The sequence below is a fragment of the Rhopilema esculentum genome, chromosome 21 (assembly GCF_057945365.1).
Source record: "Rhopilema esculentum isolate cy_ngs chromosome 21, ASM5794536v1, whole genome shotgun sequence".
Lineage (NCBI taxonomy): Eukaryota > Metazoa > Cnidaria > Scyphozoa > Rhizostomeae > Rhizostomatidae > Rhopilema > Rhopilema esculentum.
Window position 1 is genome coordinate 8986488 of NC_142835.1, and position 16162 is coordinate 9002649.

Here is a 16162-nt window from a genome sequence, read left to right on the forward strand (position 1 = left end):
ATGTTATTATATTTCAAAAGGTTAATCAACATTAATCAAATGATTTTAGAATTGATTGACACCGCCAATCAAAGCGTCATGTGCAAGGAAACATTATAACTTGCTTTAGGGAACAAGGGAACAATGGCTTTTCAATAACATTTAGTGTTTCAAGAAAATCTTTCCTGTAAATTTATTCGCTTGGTCGTAGTCCTACTGGAGATATAAACTCACGAGAACGAGGCTCCTGCTAACTTTCCAACAGCCAATTTTTCTGCGGAAGGTCTTTCCGCAAACAGCAATTGAAGAAGAGAACAAAATACAAATGTAGAAACAGAACCTACATGGCTTCTTTCTTCATAAGTGATTCTACTAATAAGCGTTGCAAGCTATCGCAATGGAGTTTAAAACACCACACATATTCCTGACCAAATATATCTAGCAAAGCAATCCTTTTTGGAATTCAAAAAATTGTTTCAAAAAATCGGAAGAGTTGATCTGAGTTCAACTTTCCCGACTCTTACGACCAAAAAAAATTTTGATGGGAACACGGGTCGCCGACGTCGCTGAATCATTTGGATATAATTAACCAATCATAGGAAAGTGATTTGACGCGTTTGTGCTTGCTGTTGTTTTGTTGTCAAGATATTTTATCGCTTTCCGACAGTTGTCAACATGGAAGAAGGGATCGGCGACACGTTCCCGACTTATACAATTCTATGGGAACCGGGCTTTAGTAGCACAAAACGACGTCGTCGAAAATAATGTTCCGTGGCACACACCGCCGTGCACATTTTTCATCTAATTAACAATTCAATTGAAGTCTGTCAAGACTTTCTTTGTTTTGTAGCAAATATGAAACAGCGCAATACGCCGAGAATAGCAACAATTTTGTTTTGTTTTGTTTCTTTGTTTTGTTTTGTTGAACGAGAACTTTCTTTGTTTTGTTGAGAGCACAGGTGAGAAAGCTTTATCATTCACTTGCAAAAGTTGATGCTAGTCAACGCTCAGTGTTATTGATAACACCGCCATTTGCTTGACAAGAAGGAAACAAGAAGTGACAGAGTTTTCGAGATGGTAGTATTTATCATAATTGTGTTAGTATGTTACAATAACTTGACATTTATTATTTCTACGGCTAATAATAACTGCACCAATGAAAATTCAAATTTCTCTACTACTACCTTTGTATCACAGATATGAAAATTTAGCTGACAAACACACGTAATTAAAAACACCTCTGCTGTAAAGTGGTTTCCCCTAACCTTTTTTATGCCCCATATACACTCGATACGGTCGTTAGCAGTGGCTATTCTGCCTGAAGTTGAACTACTATCGAAGTTGCAGCACAGCTGGACGAAGATCGCTTCAAGGAGAAGCCAAAGCTAGAAACAGTTATGTCAATCGTTTAGTTTTGAAGCAAAATTTTTAAAGCAGCAAATTTTTTTGCGAGTTCAAAAGAACGAGGTTTTGGGATTGCTGATCAGTGTTTTCTAGATCTAAAGATATTCCACACTATAAAATAAAGTCCAGTTTCTTTTTGCTGATCGCTTAGAATTTAAGTACGTTTATTGTTTTTTTGGCGGAATATACCGCATTTGAGGTTGTTGCAGTTGATTCAAGTGTACCTGGGGCACGATTGACTCGACTTACTATGCAAAGCTACGAGAAATTACGGCAAAATCGATGGAAAAAATTAAACAACCAAATATTTCCGTAATTTTCTAGACGGGCTGATGCTTGGATTGTAATAAAATAAATCAGATTGTGATGTGCATAAGATAAACCATTAGAGGGATGCATTCTAAGAGAGTACAAAGTTGAGCAAAGTAATAATTCATTCTTGAGGGCATTCTAGCCGGCTTTTGATTTTTGAAGGGTACGGTTCACTACAGGGCACAATAAACTGGTGCTAAATTAATGATGAATTTAGCTGTGTCGTTAAAATATTTAGACTTCATAGTTTCCCTGTTAAAAGATCTTCAGATTGCTAAGCATAATTGCAGTCGAAATGTGACCTCATTCTACTAATGAAGATTTTATCAAAGGGCCTTGCCTGAACCTACTTGAGTTCGCTGTTTCTTGATTCTCAATGTCTTTACGAAACTATGATTGAAAGTAAAAATAAGTGCTACAAAGTCATGGATGAACAAAAATTACTAAGACTACTTTCAGCAGATGGCATCAATAGTTTAGTTCTGTGAAATGATTTAATCTTCTAAGAAACCCTTCTTACACAGTGTCGAAACCGTTTCCTTGTTTACGCTACACTACGTCGCATTTAAACAGACAAAAGTTGCCAATTTGCTCATTCGTAATGACTTGGGCACGGGGCTTTAGAAGATATGGATATTTCAATAGTGTTTCTCCTCTTTGTCCTAAAAAATCCCTTTTAAATAAGAGCCCCTCTCTCATTATACAACCCTTACTGCCACATCACTCCCTGCATTTCGAACGAGCCCGTAACAACTCGCCCATAGTTCCTCAGTCGAAAGCAGCGACGAGAAACGGTCTACAATGAGGCTAAACGATCATCTTTCAGAGCTGTATGTCCTTTTGGAGCCTGGAAACGAAGATGACCTTTCAACGCGGTCGCCCATTATCAGTTCAGGTTCACTCAATCTTCCCTTTGGCGACTTGAATGGATTTGACAGCTGCAAGATAATGAAATTCATGCAATTAAGTGAAAAAATAATAAAATAATAATCACGTAATATAGGTTGGCAGCTGAATCAAGAATATGAAAGGGGTGGTGGCTGATTGTTTAACCAAATGAATAAAATTAAAACTTTAATTCAATTCTTGATGCGGTTATACTATCAGCATTGTTTGAAGTGCAAGAAAAAGTTAACTTCACAATTCCTGAGAAAATTTGAAGGCATTTGGTTATCGATAAACGTACCAGCGGAGAAATCGCAACTAGCTCTTTGACACAAGACCTACATCTCTTTATAAACAATTTAGCAGCATATTTTAAAGTACTTACACACAATTAAATTACAGCCTAAAACAATATCAGATTTAGAAGGTTAATATATTCTTTGAGATCAAGATTGATAAAGGTTAGCCGAGTTAATTCTATGTTTTGCTGCGTTACTTACGGTCATACTTCAAATCCTTCCAATCTTGATACCTCATGGCCTAACAGCTTTACGAAAAAGGAATTGAACTGTTATTTTAAGCATAATTCATTTCTTCTTACTGTTTAAGGATTATTAAGACTGGCACTTGAAGATAGAAATCTTCATTTTGGGGAGTGTTGGTTGACAATAACTTCATTGATAAGGTTAGAAAGTATTAATGGTTATTCAATTTGACATGATCTCGATTGACTAGTTGTTAATTCAAGGATTAGAAATTGCGTACAGTTATTCGTGAACCTAGGAATCAGACTTGGGCTACTTTTTGTGGCAATGCAATTTATATAGCGTTGTTAGAAATTATGTTATGAATTTACCAAAATTATACTGTCAATTTGAACTTTCTTAATCGTATTTAACCTTATGTTGTCACCATTTATTGCTAGTTCAAAGTAGATATAGCTTATTTATAACAGCATTAATTAATCGTGATCTCAGTAATATTTCTTCTTCTAAAGAATTTGTTAACACGTCTTAGTTAAAAGTTATGTTAATTTGAAAAAATAAATGGAAAATGAATAGATAATGGAAAACATTTAAAAAATTCATTCGACACCAAAAAGGTGTTTTTACTGTTGTCAAAAATACTGGGTGAGCTTAAACAGGGTAGAAATAACTGCTTAGATTTGCTGAGAACTCACCAGAATTGGATCATCACTACTGACCGACGTTACAGGTGACGTATGCTGTTTAAGGAAAAAGGGACAATTTAGAGAATAAGACACGATTCGTTATTGCTTGAAGACAAGCTACTGTTCAGGAAAAATGGTTCTAGATCGTACAGCGTTTTGACTAGGCCCAAGTAAAAGTCACCCACAAAGCTGCATCGTTTCGAAAAATTTCAATGCAGAAAAAAGCTTATTTTGCATTTGACTGTTGTTTAATAGAATTTGTTGGATAGGGTCATGTCGTATTGGCTTGGTGCCAGTTGGCCTGTTTGTGTGGCAAAAGTGAATATTAGGCCACCAAGTAAGATAAAACCTTTGTGCTACATTCGGTGCCATTTGACATGGCTGTAGCTATAAGAAAATCACTCCCTGCAACCTCCCTTAGCTCTCAATGGAGACACGAACCAGTGTTTGACTGCAAAACACAACAAGAAAGACGGAAGGTTAAAAAATATAAATAAACTTACAGAATTTTCATCGACTGACTTGATTTCGTCAAATACCTCTGATCGATTCGAATCTGAAAAGCAAACATATAAAAGTAAAAGCACAAGTAAGATTGTGATTCTCTAATGCAATATTTCGATTTTATTTCATATCAAATGACAATTTTCCCAGTCAAGGCCTCCTAACCATTTAATTTTCTCTCAATGAAAAAAGCTGCAATCAAATATCAGTTACCCTTCAATGCAAATGAGAATTTCAGTATGAAAAAGACATCCATGGTAATGTGTCTATGGTCAACCAATTATTTCTATATAACCAGGACTTTGTTTCAAAATAGATTGATAAAGTTGCAATTAATACGTAGACGGGCACATTGTACAGACATTTTGACGCGCAAATATAGTTGACAAATTATTATAACTACAAATAACACACTTCTTTTTGCTTCACACTCAAAATCATATATTTCTTGTAATGGAGTTTTCACGAATCGTGACAGAGAGTTGTCGATGAAGAGTCTCACCCGTCGATGAAGAGAACTCTTAATTTCTAACAGGTCGGTATCTGCAGTTGCCTCAAAATGAACAAGGCACAGTGGTGTCCTTATGAAGGCTTAATCAATGCCACAACAGGACACAGAAAAAGATTTCCTGATTTCACAACTAAATATATTCGTCTAAATTAGGATTCGTAAAAAGCTCACCTTCTTCTGAGATATCATCAGAGACCATTATGTCTGGCGTCATCGTGCTCGCATTCGTAGTTAAGCTGCTGAGGGAGGGAAGACTGGACGATGGAACAATATCAGGTGATTCTCCTGATTCGCTGGTCACATCACTATTCGCTGTCTGTGTTAAACGTTTGATCGCTGCTTGGGACTCCTGCAGGTCGCTCTGAAGCCTGTACAACAAAACGAAGTAATCAGCTTCGTGTACAGGAGGCAAAATAAAGATGGTAGATGTCAAATGTAGACAGTAACCGAATATAGAAAAGCTAGCGGTCGATTTGAACTGAATGAAAAACACAAAAAGCTAACATATAAAAACAATAGATTCAAGTTACAATAAATACATACGAGACACAACGGGATTGACAAACGAAGATTAGGCACTTAAGAAAAATAAACTGACTGAGGTTAGAAACAGTGGCGATCGCCCCCCAATACTTTAGAGAACAATGGTCTTTTGTTCTAAAACAATGGGAAATGTGACGTCATCTTATTAAAACAATAGGCTTGCCCCCCCCCCAATATTTGACCAAGTGTCCGCCCCTGGTTAGAAAGAAAAGTGAAAAAGATTGAGGATTGAAAAAGGTAACTTCAAATTAAGTACTGCACAATTAGAAATAGCGAGGCGAGTTTTTTTCTGCTATATTGAAATAGCTTACCATTGAAATAGCTAGCAGGAAAATAGAAGAAGAGAAATATTCTTTCGTGAAATGTGTGATATCATTAATGATATCAAATTATAAATGTAACAACAAGTTTTACCTTTCTTTGGTATTTTCATCATCTGTTATAATGCGCTGCAAGATAAATCTCATTCTTCAATACGATTTACTTTTGGGGTATATTTTTTCTATTTAAATAAAACGAAATGGCCTACAGCTGTCAGATAAGAAATACAGTATAGCAAAAATTATACAGTTTCTCGCTCGGGTATAACTCAAACTACACTTGTGTGCCGTTAAGTCATACCCTCAGACTTTCATCAAATCGGACCGACCTTTCAATCCAAATATATTTTACTACTCCGCCCAAACAAAAGAAAAATAACTACAGAATTTACACCTCAATGCTAAGAAAGATTTAGTTAGAAAGAGTCACGCTACGTTCTGACATAAAACTTGGATACTAACCAGAAGACTCGTGAGCTGCTCGTTAATAGTCGTTGTTGCTTCGATAAGTACTTCCTGAAAAAGCAAGAATGGGTATTGATAAGTGCAAATTATCCCTAGAGGGGAATAAATGCAAGATACAAGGGCCGCAAATGCCAAGGGAAATAAAGTTGCAGTGCCATTGGGAATAAATCTGCAACGCCCGAGGGAGGACAGAGGCAACAATAAGGTTCGAAAGTGAAGAGACAATTGGTTTTCGAATGTTCTTTACAGGATGACTTTGAAAATACGAAGCCCGATGCTCTGCAAATTCTGTTGAATTTCTACATGCATAGGAATGCAGAAATATTTTATTTGCAGACGTATGAACTATTATGATCTGACATTATTTTATGAAAGAAAGGAGAAAAAACGAGAAGGGGTTTTAATTACTTCAAAGTCGCGGACCAAAAATGCCAGCAAAAAATGGTACGCCAGACTGACTTTGTTTTTCCTCTAAACCCATGTCCATGTTCTCTATACACTGAGCTGATTCAAGGCTTTAAGAGACAGATTCCTAGGCACCTATAACATACAGGAGCTTAATATTGGCAAACTATACCAACCTGTGGACTCTGTATAACTCTATCTTCGTCATTCTGTGACTCTTCTCGAGAAATACCGTTTGGTATCGAGGCAGGGTTCGGCGACATTGCCCGCATGTCGATCAGCCCGTTGCTCTCTGACCGCTGGTGGACGTTGAAAATTTCATTGACGGCTGCTGCCAATCGGCTACCTACAGAGCAAAGAGTAATTCTTCTATTTGCGATTAATGTAATAAGATGGAATAAGAAACACATTCAACCGGCTGAGAAAAATGGAAGGATAGGAAATAATTCCATGGAGGACTTTTACTAATGAAATTACGAGTAAAAATTTTTGACTATTAATTAAACTTTAAAAATATCACGTTACAAATGTTAATTCAAAAAGAATATGGCAACACGATAATATTCCAAATTTTAAAAGTTAAATGTTCCAGAATATGTCCTTTGTTTTAACCTATTGTGTATGTAAAATACGGACCAACTTTCAAAATAGACGGACTCCAAATCATCAGTAAAGTAGCCGTACTAAGTAAAGGCGAAAACCAATCAAAACACAATCTTGAAAGAAAGGTACCTTGCAAGATCGCTGCAAAAATGAACTCCCTGAAAGTGAAAAACAATCTGTGTGAATATATAAAAAATTTGAAATAAAGTTTAACCACAAATAAAGCAATTTTCAAGTAAACAGCCATGACCGAGGTACAGAGAGAATTGTTTGGAATGATTGCTGGCGATTGTTGTATCAATAATGCTTGTGACCCACTAAAAAAATGCGTCAATCTTTCATTTTACTTCTTAAATATGCTTACTAAAAGAGTTATTACTAACTTACCTAGCTTCCGCTTGTGAGTCGTTGGTTGTTGTCTGAAAAGGAAAATACAGCCATTAGAAACGGAAAATCTGAGGGAGACCCAAGGGAATAGAAAAGAGCATCAGAGGGTGCGTAAGAGGGAGAGGTGAGTGACGGTGGGGCAGAATTTGACACAATTTATAAGGTCAGGTAAAAATTGAGAGGCAGAGGGGTGGAGTAGGGCACAGAAAGTGAAAGGAGAGACAGGGTGAGATAGGGACTAAGGAATAAGGTCCTTGAAATGAGACAAACGTTGGGACTGAGTTGATGCAAAGAAGAGAAATTTCGCATATAAGATGGGAGGTTAGGTGTGTATTTGGATAAGAATGGGGGAGACGCGGTGAAAGTTCAAATTGTGCAGGTAAAGGATGGACTGTGGGGGGGGGGGGAGTGTGGGGTAAGAGATGGTTACAAGATGGTTGATTAAACAATTTAGGAGAAATGAATTGTAATAGAAAAATGTTTGTTGTTCTGAATTCCCAAATCAGATATGACTGAGTGAATTCTACAGTGACCAATCTAACCAATCTACTCGACCTAGAACCAAATGGTTGTGAGATAAACACGGAAGCATCATGTATCTACTTACCTCTGCGGTTATAGTGGGGCCGAACTCTTGACACTAGAGAGTAAACACAGACACTATATAGAAATGTAGTGGATAGCCACGATTGCACTATTAATAAATTTCAAACCATTATAAACCTCTATGCAAAAGTTATCTAGCCCTATGGCATAATTAACTGTTAAAGAAATTGCTTTTATGCATTGTTTCACATATGCTGCACCAGCAAGTTCTGAACTGTCAAAACTATCTGCAGTTGGCCGCCATTGAGAAATAATAAAATCATGTGCACATTTCACATTGGTGTTGGACAATTAGGCCGTGCGCATTCTTATTCCAGCATGGCTTCAGATCCCGGCAGTGTTTGACCAAAAACAACAAATGACAGATAACAATTTTGGACTAAACACTGGGAGAATTCTGCCAATATTGCAGATTATTCATGACTGTTATATCAATCAAGATATAAAAGCAATAAAAGTTACCCGGAGTTCAGCAACAATTTTGGCCTTGTCTTCGAGTAGTTTCTTCACTTCGTCGTCTTTGATTCGTAGTTGTTCTGCAAATTTGTACATTGCAAAGTTTAAAATGTGAAATAACGAGAGAATTTTGTAAGAGGAAAACGACTTTGACCGAGCTGGTTAAAAGGCATTAAAATAAATGTAAGTTGCGAAGAAACATGTTCGATAAACGAAAAATAAACAAATGAAATGAATACAGTTGCAATCAAGATTATTTACCACGGGCATCCTCCATTGATTGACAAAATAAAATAGAGGAGATACGGTGAATGTTCAAACTATGCAGGCGGAGGTTGGAGTGAAGATAAGGCAGATGGGTGTGGGGAAAGAGATTATTATAAGATGATCAATTTAAAAAGTAATATTTGGATTAAAGCCAAGCTTTGCTAAATTAATGCTAAATTAATCTGCATAAATTTATTCAAAAATTACACATTTATTAATCATCAATATTTTAAGAGTAAATATCCAAGTACAAAAACCCTTAATTATAAAAAAATCAGGCTCACATAAATGTGTATTCTAAATGCTCAAATACAACAATGATTTTTACCGTATAGTTCTGCTATTCTTTCTTTCGATGGAGGATCAATCTTTTTGACTGGTTTTTCTTCGACTACTTCTGGAGTCTGTAACTCCTAAAAAATCATCAATGTGTCAGTGTTAAGTACTCCAGGAGCGGTTTATTAAAAATATTGTTTTTGAAGTATTTAACTAAGTATATGATTACTTATATCAAGAGTTTAGGTCAAAATCTTACTTTCTGGGAAGAATATCCTCCCTAAATTTAAAGAATAAATAGCTATATTCTTAAACGTTAAAAACAATCTCTAAGTCATCACTAAATATACATTGAATATAAATTGATACTCATGCTTTTTACTATTGCAGCTTTTGATGCCTTACATCGGCGAAATGATTTTACGAATAATCCAAAAACTAACCTCGTATACAACTTCATCTGCCTCTTTCTGCTTTTCCTCTACTTTTTCCGTTTCCTTGTTGCCGTTTTCATCTTTAGACACAGCTGACCCCCGTCTGCTTGAACTGCCATGAGGCGGCGTTTCTTCCTTTTCATCGATGGATTCAGACAAAGCAACACTACCAGATGGGGGGATGCAGAGTGCACCTCGCCGACCTCGTTCTAAGATTTAAAAAAACCTTTAACGTCTTCTGCCATTAGGTAAATTGCAAAAGTGTTTAGACCTTAAACAAATCTCGGAAAAAGAGAATTCCTAAGATTTTTGGTAAGTTTTAACTTATCAGGTATCTCACCTTTTCCTTTTCGTAAAGACGCATCTACGCACTCAGTTATAACTTTGACCCACCTGTAGAAGAGGTAAATAAGAATATGATAAATATCATTAATAATTTTCCACTGTTAAAGTAAAATGTTACTTGTTATTAGCAATAAAAATATTATAAGTAGCTAAGCAGTATACAGTCGAAATATGGTATCAAGTCGATTGACTGGGCAATATACACTTGAAAATAACACAAAATCAGAGAATATTCTGGGGTTTGATTTCATCGGCACAAGCGGTAATGTGATTTCTTAACAAAAAGGCTATGTACTTCTAATTTTCATACACGAGTGTGGATTAACTAGGCCATCGTTCAGCGATGGGGCGGTTATCTTGAATAGAATCAATCCTATACAGACGATCGTTTAAAACCATCTAGATCAATGCATGTATTTGCGACTTCCCTTGTCTTGTTTGCAACGTAAAAAACGGACACAATTAAGTAGAGCTTACGTGTTTCGGTCCAAAATTGTCGACGTAACAAGCTCGTAAATTTGAGGACCAACTGAAGACGTACTGACCAAGAAGAATGCACGTTTATCTGAAGACAAAAATGAAAGATTGGTAAGATTTAAAACTGGCTGCATCATTAAAAAACTGGCTACGAATTAGAATACAAGTCTTGAAATACTTAATAAAGTCGTGAAAGTGACAGAAAATCGCGCATTAGTACTCAACATGAAGACCGCAAAACGTTGAAGCAAACAGAATGGCGATCAGATTTAACCAACAAAAGTTATTCCATTCTCTCATTTACAATCCTTTAATTTAACTACAAATTTTGAAATGTCTTTCAACATTGTTAAGTTCACTGTGGTATGCACAATGGTTTCAAAAAATAATATGACTTTCAATCGTATTGAAATCATATATAAAATAAGATAAAAATTAACATTAATAATTGAATGCACAGGGTTTAAAAATCACAATTAAGAAACAGCTACTTAAATTTAAATGATCCAAAATAAGCTTTTTCCGAGGAATGAAGCTCTAGAAGCACACCTGTGGCTACGTCTCGAGTCAGAAGGTTTTGTAGCTTTATAATTGGACTGTGCGTTGTCTACGAAAAATTACCACAAAAATGATTACGATACGGCATACATGAAGTAATGATATATCAAAATAGGAAGGGCCTTTGAGGCACTATCAGAGAAAATCAGAAACCCAGGAGCTGGTACATGGGATAGTTCCTTCTAATGAATATGAGTTCGGTATTACGTAAAAAAGACTAAATATTTGAAATTTTGAGAAAGCATTTAACATAATAGAGAATCATCCACCTTTAAAGGGGATCTTAGACGGAAGAGCAGAAATGAAGAGGAAATGCTTTAGATTTTAGGGCGGACACTTGCTAAGTTATTGGGGGAGGGGAGCAAGCCTATTGTTTTGATAAGATAACTGATAAGATGACGTCACATTTTCCCATTGTTTTAGAGCAAATGACCATTGTGTTCCAAAATATTAGGAGAAGGGGGGCGACCACCCCTGGTGTCCACCACTTGGGATATATATAAGAAGAGCTATGACACAAAAAGCGAACTACCTTCATGTCTTGAAGTCCTGTTGATAGCGTTGTACTGTGTGATTTGAGTAATAATTTGTCGTCTTGCTTTTGTAGAAGTATCATATATAAATCTAATAATAACACGTGTAATTCTGAAATGAAAAAAGAAAAAAACCATGTCGTTGGCTGGCAAAATTATTTTATTTTAATCAGTTCGTTAACTGATATTGGCATATGACAAATATTATAAACAAATATGGCATATTAAAAGTTTAACTGAATTCTCAATATCCCTTGTGTGCCAAAGTGTAATAAAACAACTTAAAGTCTCAACTTGAAGAGATTTTTCATTAAGCCCTTGGTACCACAAATTTTTGAAATAGCCCAGACAAGTGGAAACATATAGTGCCAAGGAAAGGAGATCCCTTCTTCTATTAGAGAAAATATTCTCATTTCTTGAGCAAGGGTTCTAATTACAGCCTATTGAAATTAGATTTTAGTCGCTTCGCCGTTAACCAATTCTCTCTAGAGCATTAAAAAGTGCTCCGGAAACATTGGTTTCATCAAACATTGAACCCAACCGTTCTTGGAGGCTACTACATAAAGGAAACTATTATCACACATGAAAAGGGTCTTCTGCGAGGAACATTCATAGGACATACCTATTGTTTTGGTCCTGTTTATTCGCCATATTAAATCGCCTTCGTGAACTAGTTTGTGCTTTGTAAGATCAAAATCCTACAAAAAGAATTGATAAATATCACGTTAATAAGAATAAAAGTAACAAATACATCAACTGTAGAAATCAAGGTAACATATTAAAAGAAAAATAAAATAGTTCAGAGAAAGCATAACAAAAAATTGAAGACTATTTTGACAGTTATATATAAATGTCTACTTGAGTGTGATAATCGCATAAGAAAAATGTTTGGAGTATCATCTCACAATTTTCACCTTTTATACAATGAAACATAGTTGGAAAATAATATCAAGAAACTTGAAATTACCTTAAATTCATCGAAAATTTTTGTGTTTCCTTCTAATGCTTTCATGTCGATTTTCTTTGAAAGCTCAATCAATCTCTAAAAAGTGAAGATGGACACATTAAAGCCAGGTGCAACACAAAAATAAATTGATCGGTGGAATTAAGAATCTATTCATTGAAGAGAGCGACTTTCGGACAGAGCCTAATTCAAATATAAGCTGCAAACAAAAATTTTTAACAGAAATGAGTCATGCAGAAGTCTTATTTTCTGAAAAATAAAGAGTATGAAATGTGGGATTAATTATTTCTTAATCAAACTCACCCATTTATTTTCAGTTTCTTTCATACTTTTATTTACATGGTTTAAAATATCCTGCAACAAAGAAAAGGCAAATACTATATTGAATTTGCAAGCAAAAAGAATTTAACCATCAGATTGGAAAGTTTGGGATTTTAGCTTTAACTAGCGTTTTCTGTCGGTAACGACAATACACAAAATAATATACCAATCTTCTGTTCCTTTGAACGCACATTTTGTCTAAATATTCGTCATTACAATTAAGTGAAGCAGTAATGAGTATTCAACGGTCTTATATCCTGCTTTGAAATAAGGTTGCTCAATTTTGAGAAACAGCTTGAGATCTTTTAATGGGAACAGATGAAAGAGTTCAAAAGTACAATAGGAAAATGTTCCCATACTTGCTAAATACAAAACACTCCCTGAACACTTTGAACAGGTGCACAACAAAAACTGGCCTACCCACCTTACAACATCGAGCACATTTTTCCAGCTCTTTTAATTCTGGATTGGAAGCTGAAACAATACAAATTATCGTTAGAGCAAAAGCTGAACGGTAATAACATATGGGTTTTCATTTGATCACACCAAGTAAAATCATTCTTTGTCAAAAAACGCCAATGGTTTATAGTCCATTGACCTGTCCCTGAGCTGGAGCATTGAGTTATAAGACAAAAAAATAACGCAAAGAGTGAATTGCAAGCAGTTTGAATAGAAGTTTATTGAATATATGTATAATAGGGACATTTTTTGAATTTATTGAAAGTAAAGTGAATAAATTCCAAGTAATTTGAATTTTGTTTTCAAAAATAATTACATGGTGTTGATTTTAACATCTCTCTTAATAACAGAGGGTATTTCGTAAGTCGTTGATGTGTGTTCGCCATTATATCGTTGAACTTAAGTCGCCTGCAATACTTTGATTCTTCTTGTCGCTAAAATGAAAGAATGAGGTTGCAACTTACATATGGTTCATCATCATCGAATTGGGAAGAAAACAGAAACAGGGGCTTTGGTTTATCAAAAAGTACGATTGTCAAAAGACGGTGAAGTCGAGAATCAATGCCCACGCCAGATATTAAATGATCTGATTGGGTACAAAACACAATTTATTTTCATTCTTTTGAGATACAGAAAAACTTTTTAACGTTATTTACAAACAAAATAGGATAGTTACATACGACACAGAGCACAATTTTTTAGAAAAAACTTTGACAATATCCAACTTGGTAGAATTCTGTTCTTAGCATGTAGAAAATTCAAGGAAGAAAATTGAATTACTTGTCCTTAAAACGAAACAGGATTTATCGTTGGATCGCTTGTATGCATAAAAAAGAATTATGAAATGCCACTTACCGCCATGAAAGCAGCTAATTTACTGTCTTTCTTGGTACGGTTCTAAAACGAAAACGTACAATATGTAAAGAAGAGGGTCCCTAAAAAGCACCTAATATCTTCTATTTGTATACTACCTAGTTGCATGGTAGTCTTGACAACAAAGAAGACTTGTTTTAGGCCGTTTTATTCGCCGAATTGGCCCTGTTTGCGCGAATTTGATAAATGCAAAAAAGGACGAAGGAAGTGTGCTCGAAAGCGCACAGCGAGTCAATTAGAAAACAATTTTAGCGATAACAATCATTCTGGGCCAGCCCCACAAAGGGGCCATCCCCTTACTTTTATGCTAAATAAAATATATTATCACATTAAGAGCCAAGATGCCACTGACATAAAAAAATTCGACAAATATTGTACCTTTAGCATTTCCATAGCCATCCTTTGGTTATGATTAAACAAAGCAGCAACCTCTTTTGCTTTTTCGCCGGGAGCTCCGTCAAACTAGAAAAGAAAACAACGATTTGATGATTGGAAACTCGGTGCAAAAAATGCTGAAATGTTACGCTAAGCTATTAAGCCGATGGACCAAGAGTGGGATTACAAATGCAAGGTCTATGAAGTTAATGTTCGAGAGCTTCAGTTTATGTTGTTGATTCTCATCACCTTTAATCAGTGGATTGACAGATTATTGTATTTCATCATTAGCTCTCTACATCTAGTTTATTATTCCAAGCCAAATATCCAATTCTGTAACTGACAAAACGATAACACTCCTTCAAACTCAGGCCGGCACTCACTCTGCCACAATGTTTCTTCTGATCTTGTATGAGGGCTGCCGCAGAAAAAATCTCATCCCTGACTCTAAATCTAACATTGTCATTTCCAAAAATAAAAATTTCCTAATAAGGAATTATAGGGAGCAGTCGGAACAAAATCGAGATTTAATCCGCCAGGCCACGTCTATAAGGCATACTAGAATTCAACTCGACTTTCATTTAAATAACGATTCGATTCGAAAGAACTCACTCTTGCAAGAATTATATCCGCAACTGAAGTTATAACGTCCCCCTGCTGGGCACACCTCGTGTTCATATCTGCCAGAAGCGAGGCTAGAAAAAAATGGATCTTAAGTGGAAATTGCAACTAGATGCTGTTTCAATACCACCAACTTCTCATTTGTAAATGTTACAACTTAGATTGACTTGTACATATTTGTTAATGATCTGTATATATTTGCTCAAAATCAAGGATTATGCCTAACAGAAACAGCCATGACAAAAAATGAAATATTGTCAAAAATATTTACTGTGAATTTCGATTAACTCTGCAAGATTTGGGAAAATTTGCTGGATAACTTCCGGTGGCATGATTTGCCTCTCTTGCATTGGTTTTAAAAAGACCTGCAAAAAATAATGCAAATTCGTAACACGAAATTGTTTTTTAGCACTTTGGAAAAAAACTTAAAATGTACAGCATACCATTGATGTAAGACACGAATGATTCAATCAAGGTGAAGGCAAAATTATTAAAATCTAGTGACATAACATATACTTTTAAGACAAGTTGAAAATCTAACAGGCATCCAGAAATGTCTGAGGGGACGATCTTTGAAACATAACCACTAGAGTTGCAAAACAATTACACAAAATCAGTAGTAACTGAAAATCAATATCAGCAAGCGGTCCCGCTTTCTTACTCCTCAAATTGATTTTTCACACGGTTTAAAAGTAGATGGATAAACATTAAATGCTTATTATATTAAAAAAAATAGCCCTTATTGTAGCCTATTTGCGCGGTCATTTCTAGGTGAATATGGTCCAATAGAAACGCTGGATTGAATATCCCTTTAATTTCAGAAACAATCTGGAACATAGAAGTTTACAGTCTGCAATTAATATGACTAGTGCACTAAGCCTGCCAAAATTACTTGGAACGCCAATTGACTCAATCTATTTTTTGTATTGTGTATTTAATTACTTAACAATTGTGCATATACCATGACTACTTTCTATTGGTCCAAAAACAAAAGCTGACAGTTTATGTGACTTTATTCCAAGTTATACAAAAAATATTTTCTGCAATCATTTGCTAGTTACGTTTAAACAATTAATTATTAATGAGGGAGAAGGGGATGGACTCAATG

At 35.4% G+C, this 16162-nt stretch overlaps 1 protein-coding gene and 1 non-coding gene across 4 annotated transcripts in view; both read right to left on the bottom strand.

Moving 5' to 3' along the window:
• Window positions 1-1045: 1045 nt before the first annotated feature.
• Window positions 1046-16162, bottom strand: part of LOC135684764 (rho guanine nucleotide exchange factor 11) — a 78036-nt gene continuing 62919 nt past the window's right edge. For 2 of the 3 annotated variants that reach the window (XM_065200417.2, XM_065200415.2), the window contains 26 exons: window positions 15326-15419; window positions 15046-15128; window positions 14437-14520; window positions 14041-14082; window positions 13502-13619; window positions 13151-13200; window positions 12709-12759; window positions 12409-12483; window positions 12064-12139; window positions 11441-11553; window positions 10900-10957; window positions 10351-10438; window positions 9869-9921; window positions 9538-9737; window positions 9147-9231; window positions 8558-8631; window positions 8097-8129; window positions 7490-7521; window positions 7232-7260; window positions 6676-6845; window positions 6092-6145; window positions 5724-5758; window positions 4938-5134; window positions 4255-4307; window positions 3761-3805; window positions 1046-2633 (listed from right to left, as the gene is read on the bottom strand). In XM_065200417.2, the coding sequence (XP_065056489.1) occupies window positions 2511-2633; window positions 3761-3805; window positions 4255-4307; window positions 4938-5134; window positions 5724-5758; window positions 6092-6145; window positions 6676-6845; window positions 7232-7260; window positions 7490-7521; window positions 8097-8129; window positions 8558-8631; window positions 9147-9231; window positions 9538-9737; window positions 9869-9921; window positions 10351-10438; window positions 10900-10957; window positions 11441-11553; window positions 12064-12139; window positions 12409-12483; window positions 12709-12759; window positions 13151-13200; window positions 13502-13619; window positions 14041-14082; window positions 14437-14520; window positions 15046-15128; window positions 15326-15419 (2115 nt within the window). In that variant the 3' untranslated portion in view covers window positions 1046-2510. Of the gene's footprint in view, window positions 2634-3080; window positions 3128-3760; window positions 3806-4254; window positions 4308-4937; window positions 5135-5723; window positions 5759-6091; window positions 6146-6675; window positions 6846-7231; window positions 7261-7489; window positions 7522-8096; window positions 8130-8557; window positions 8632-9146; window positions 9232-9537; window positions 9738-9868; window positions 9922-10350; window positions 10439-10899; window positions 10958-11440; window positions 11554-12063; window positions 12140-12408; window positions 12484-12708; window positions 12760-13150; window positions 13201-13501; window positions 13620-14040; window positions 14083-14436; window positions 14521-15045; window positions 15129-15325; window positions 15420-16162 lie in introns of all 3 variants that reach the window. The other variant, XM_065200416.2, reaches the window with a different exon arrangement.
• On the bottom strand, window positions 14649-14729 carry LOC135684988 (small nucleolar RNA snoR14). The gene has a single exon (XR_010515925.2). It is a non-coding gene; the product is annotated as a small nucleolar RNA snoR14 (small nucleolar RNA).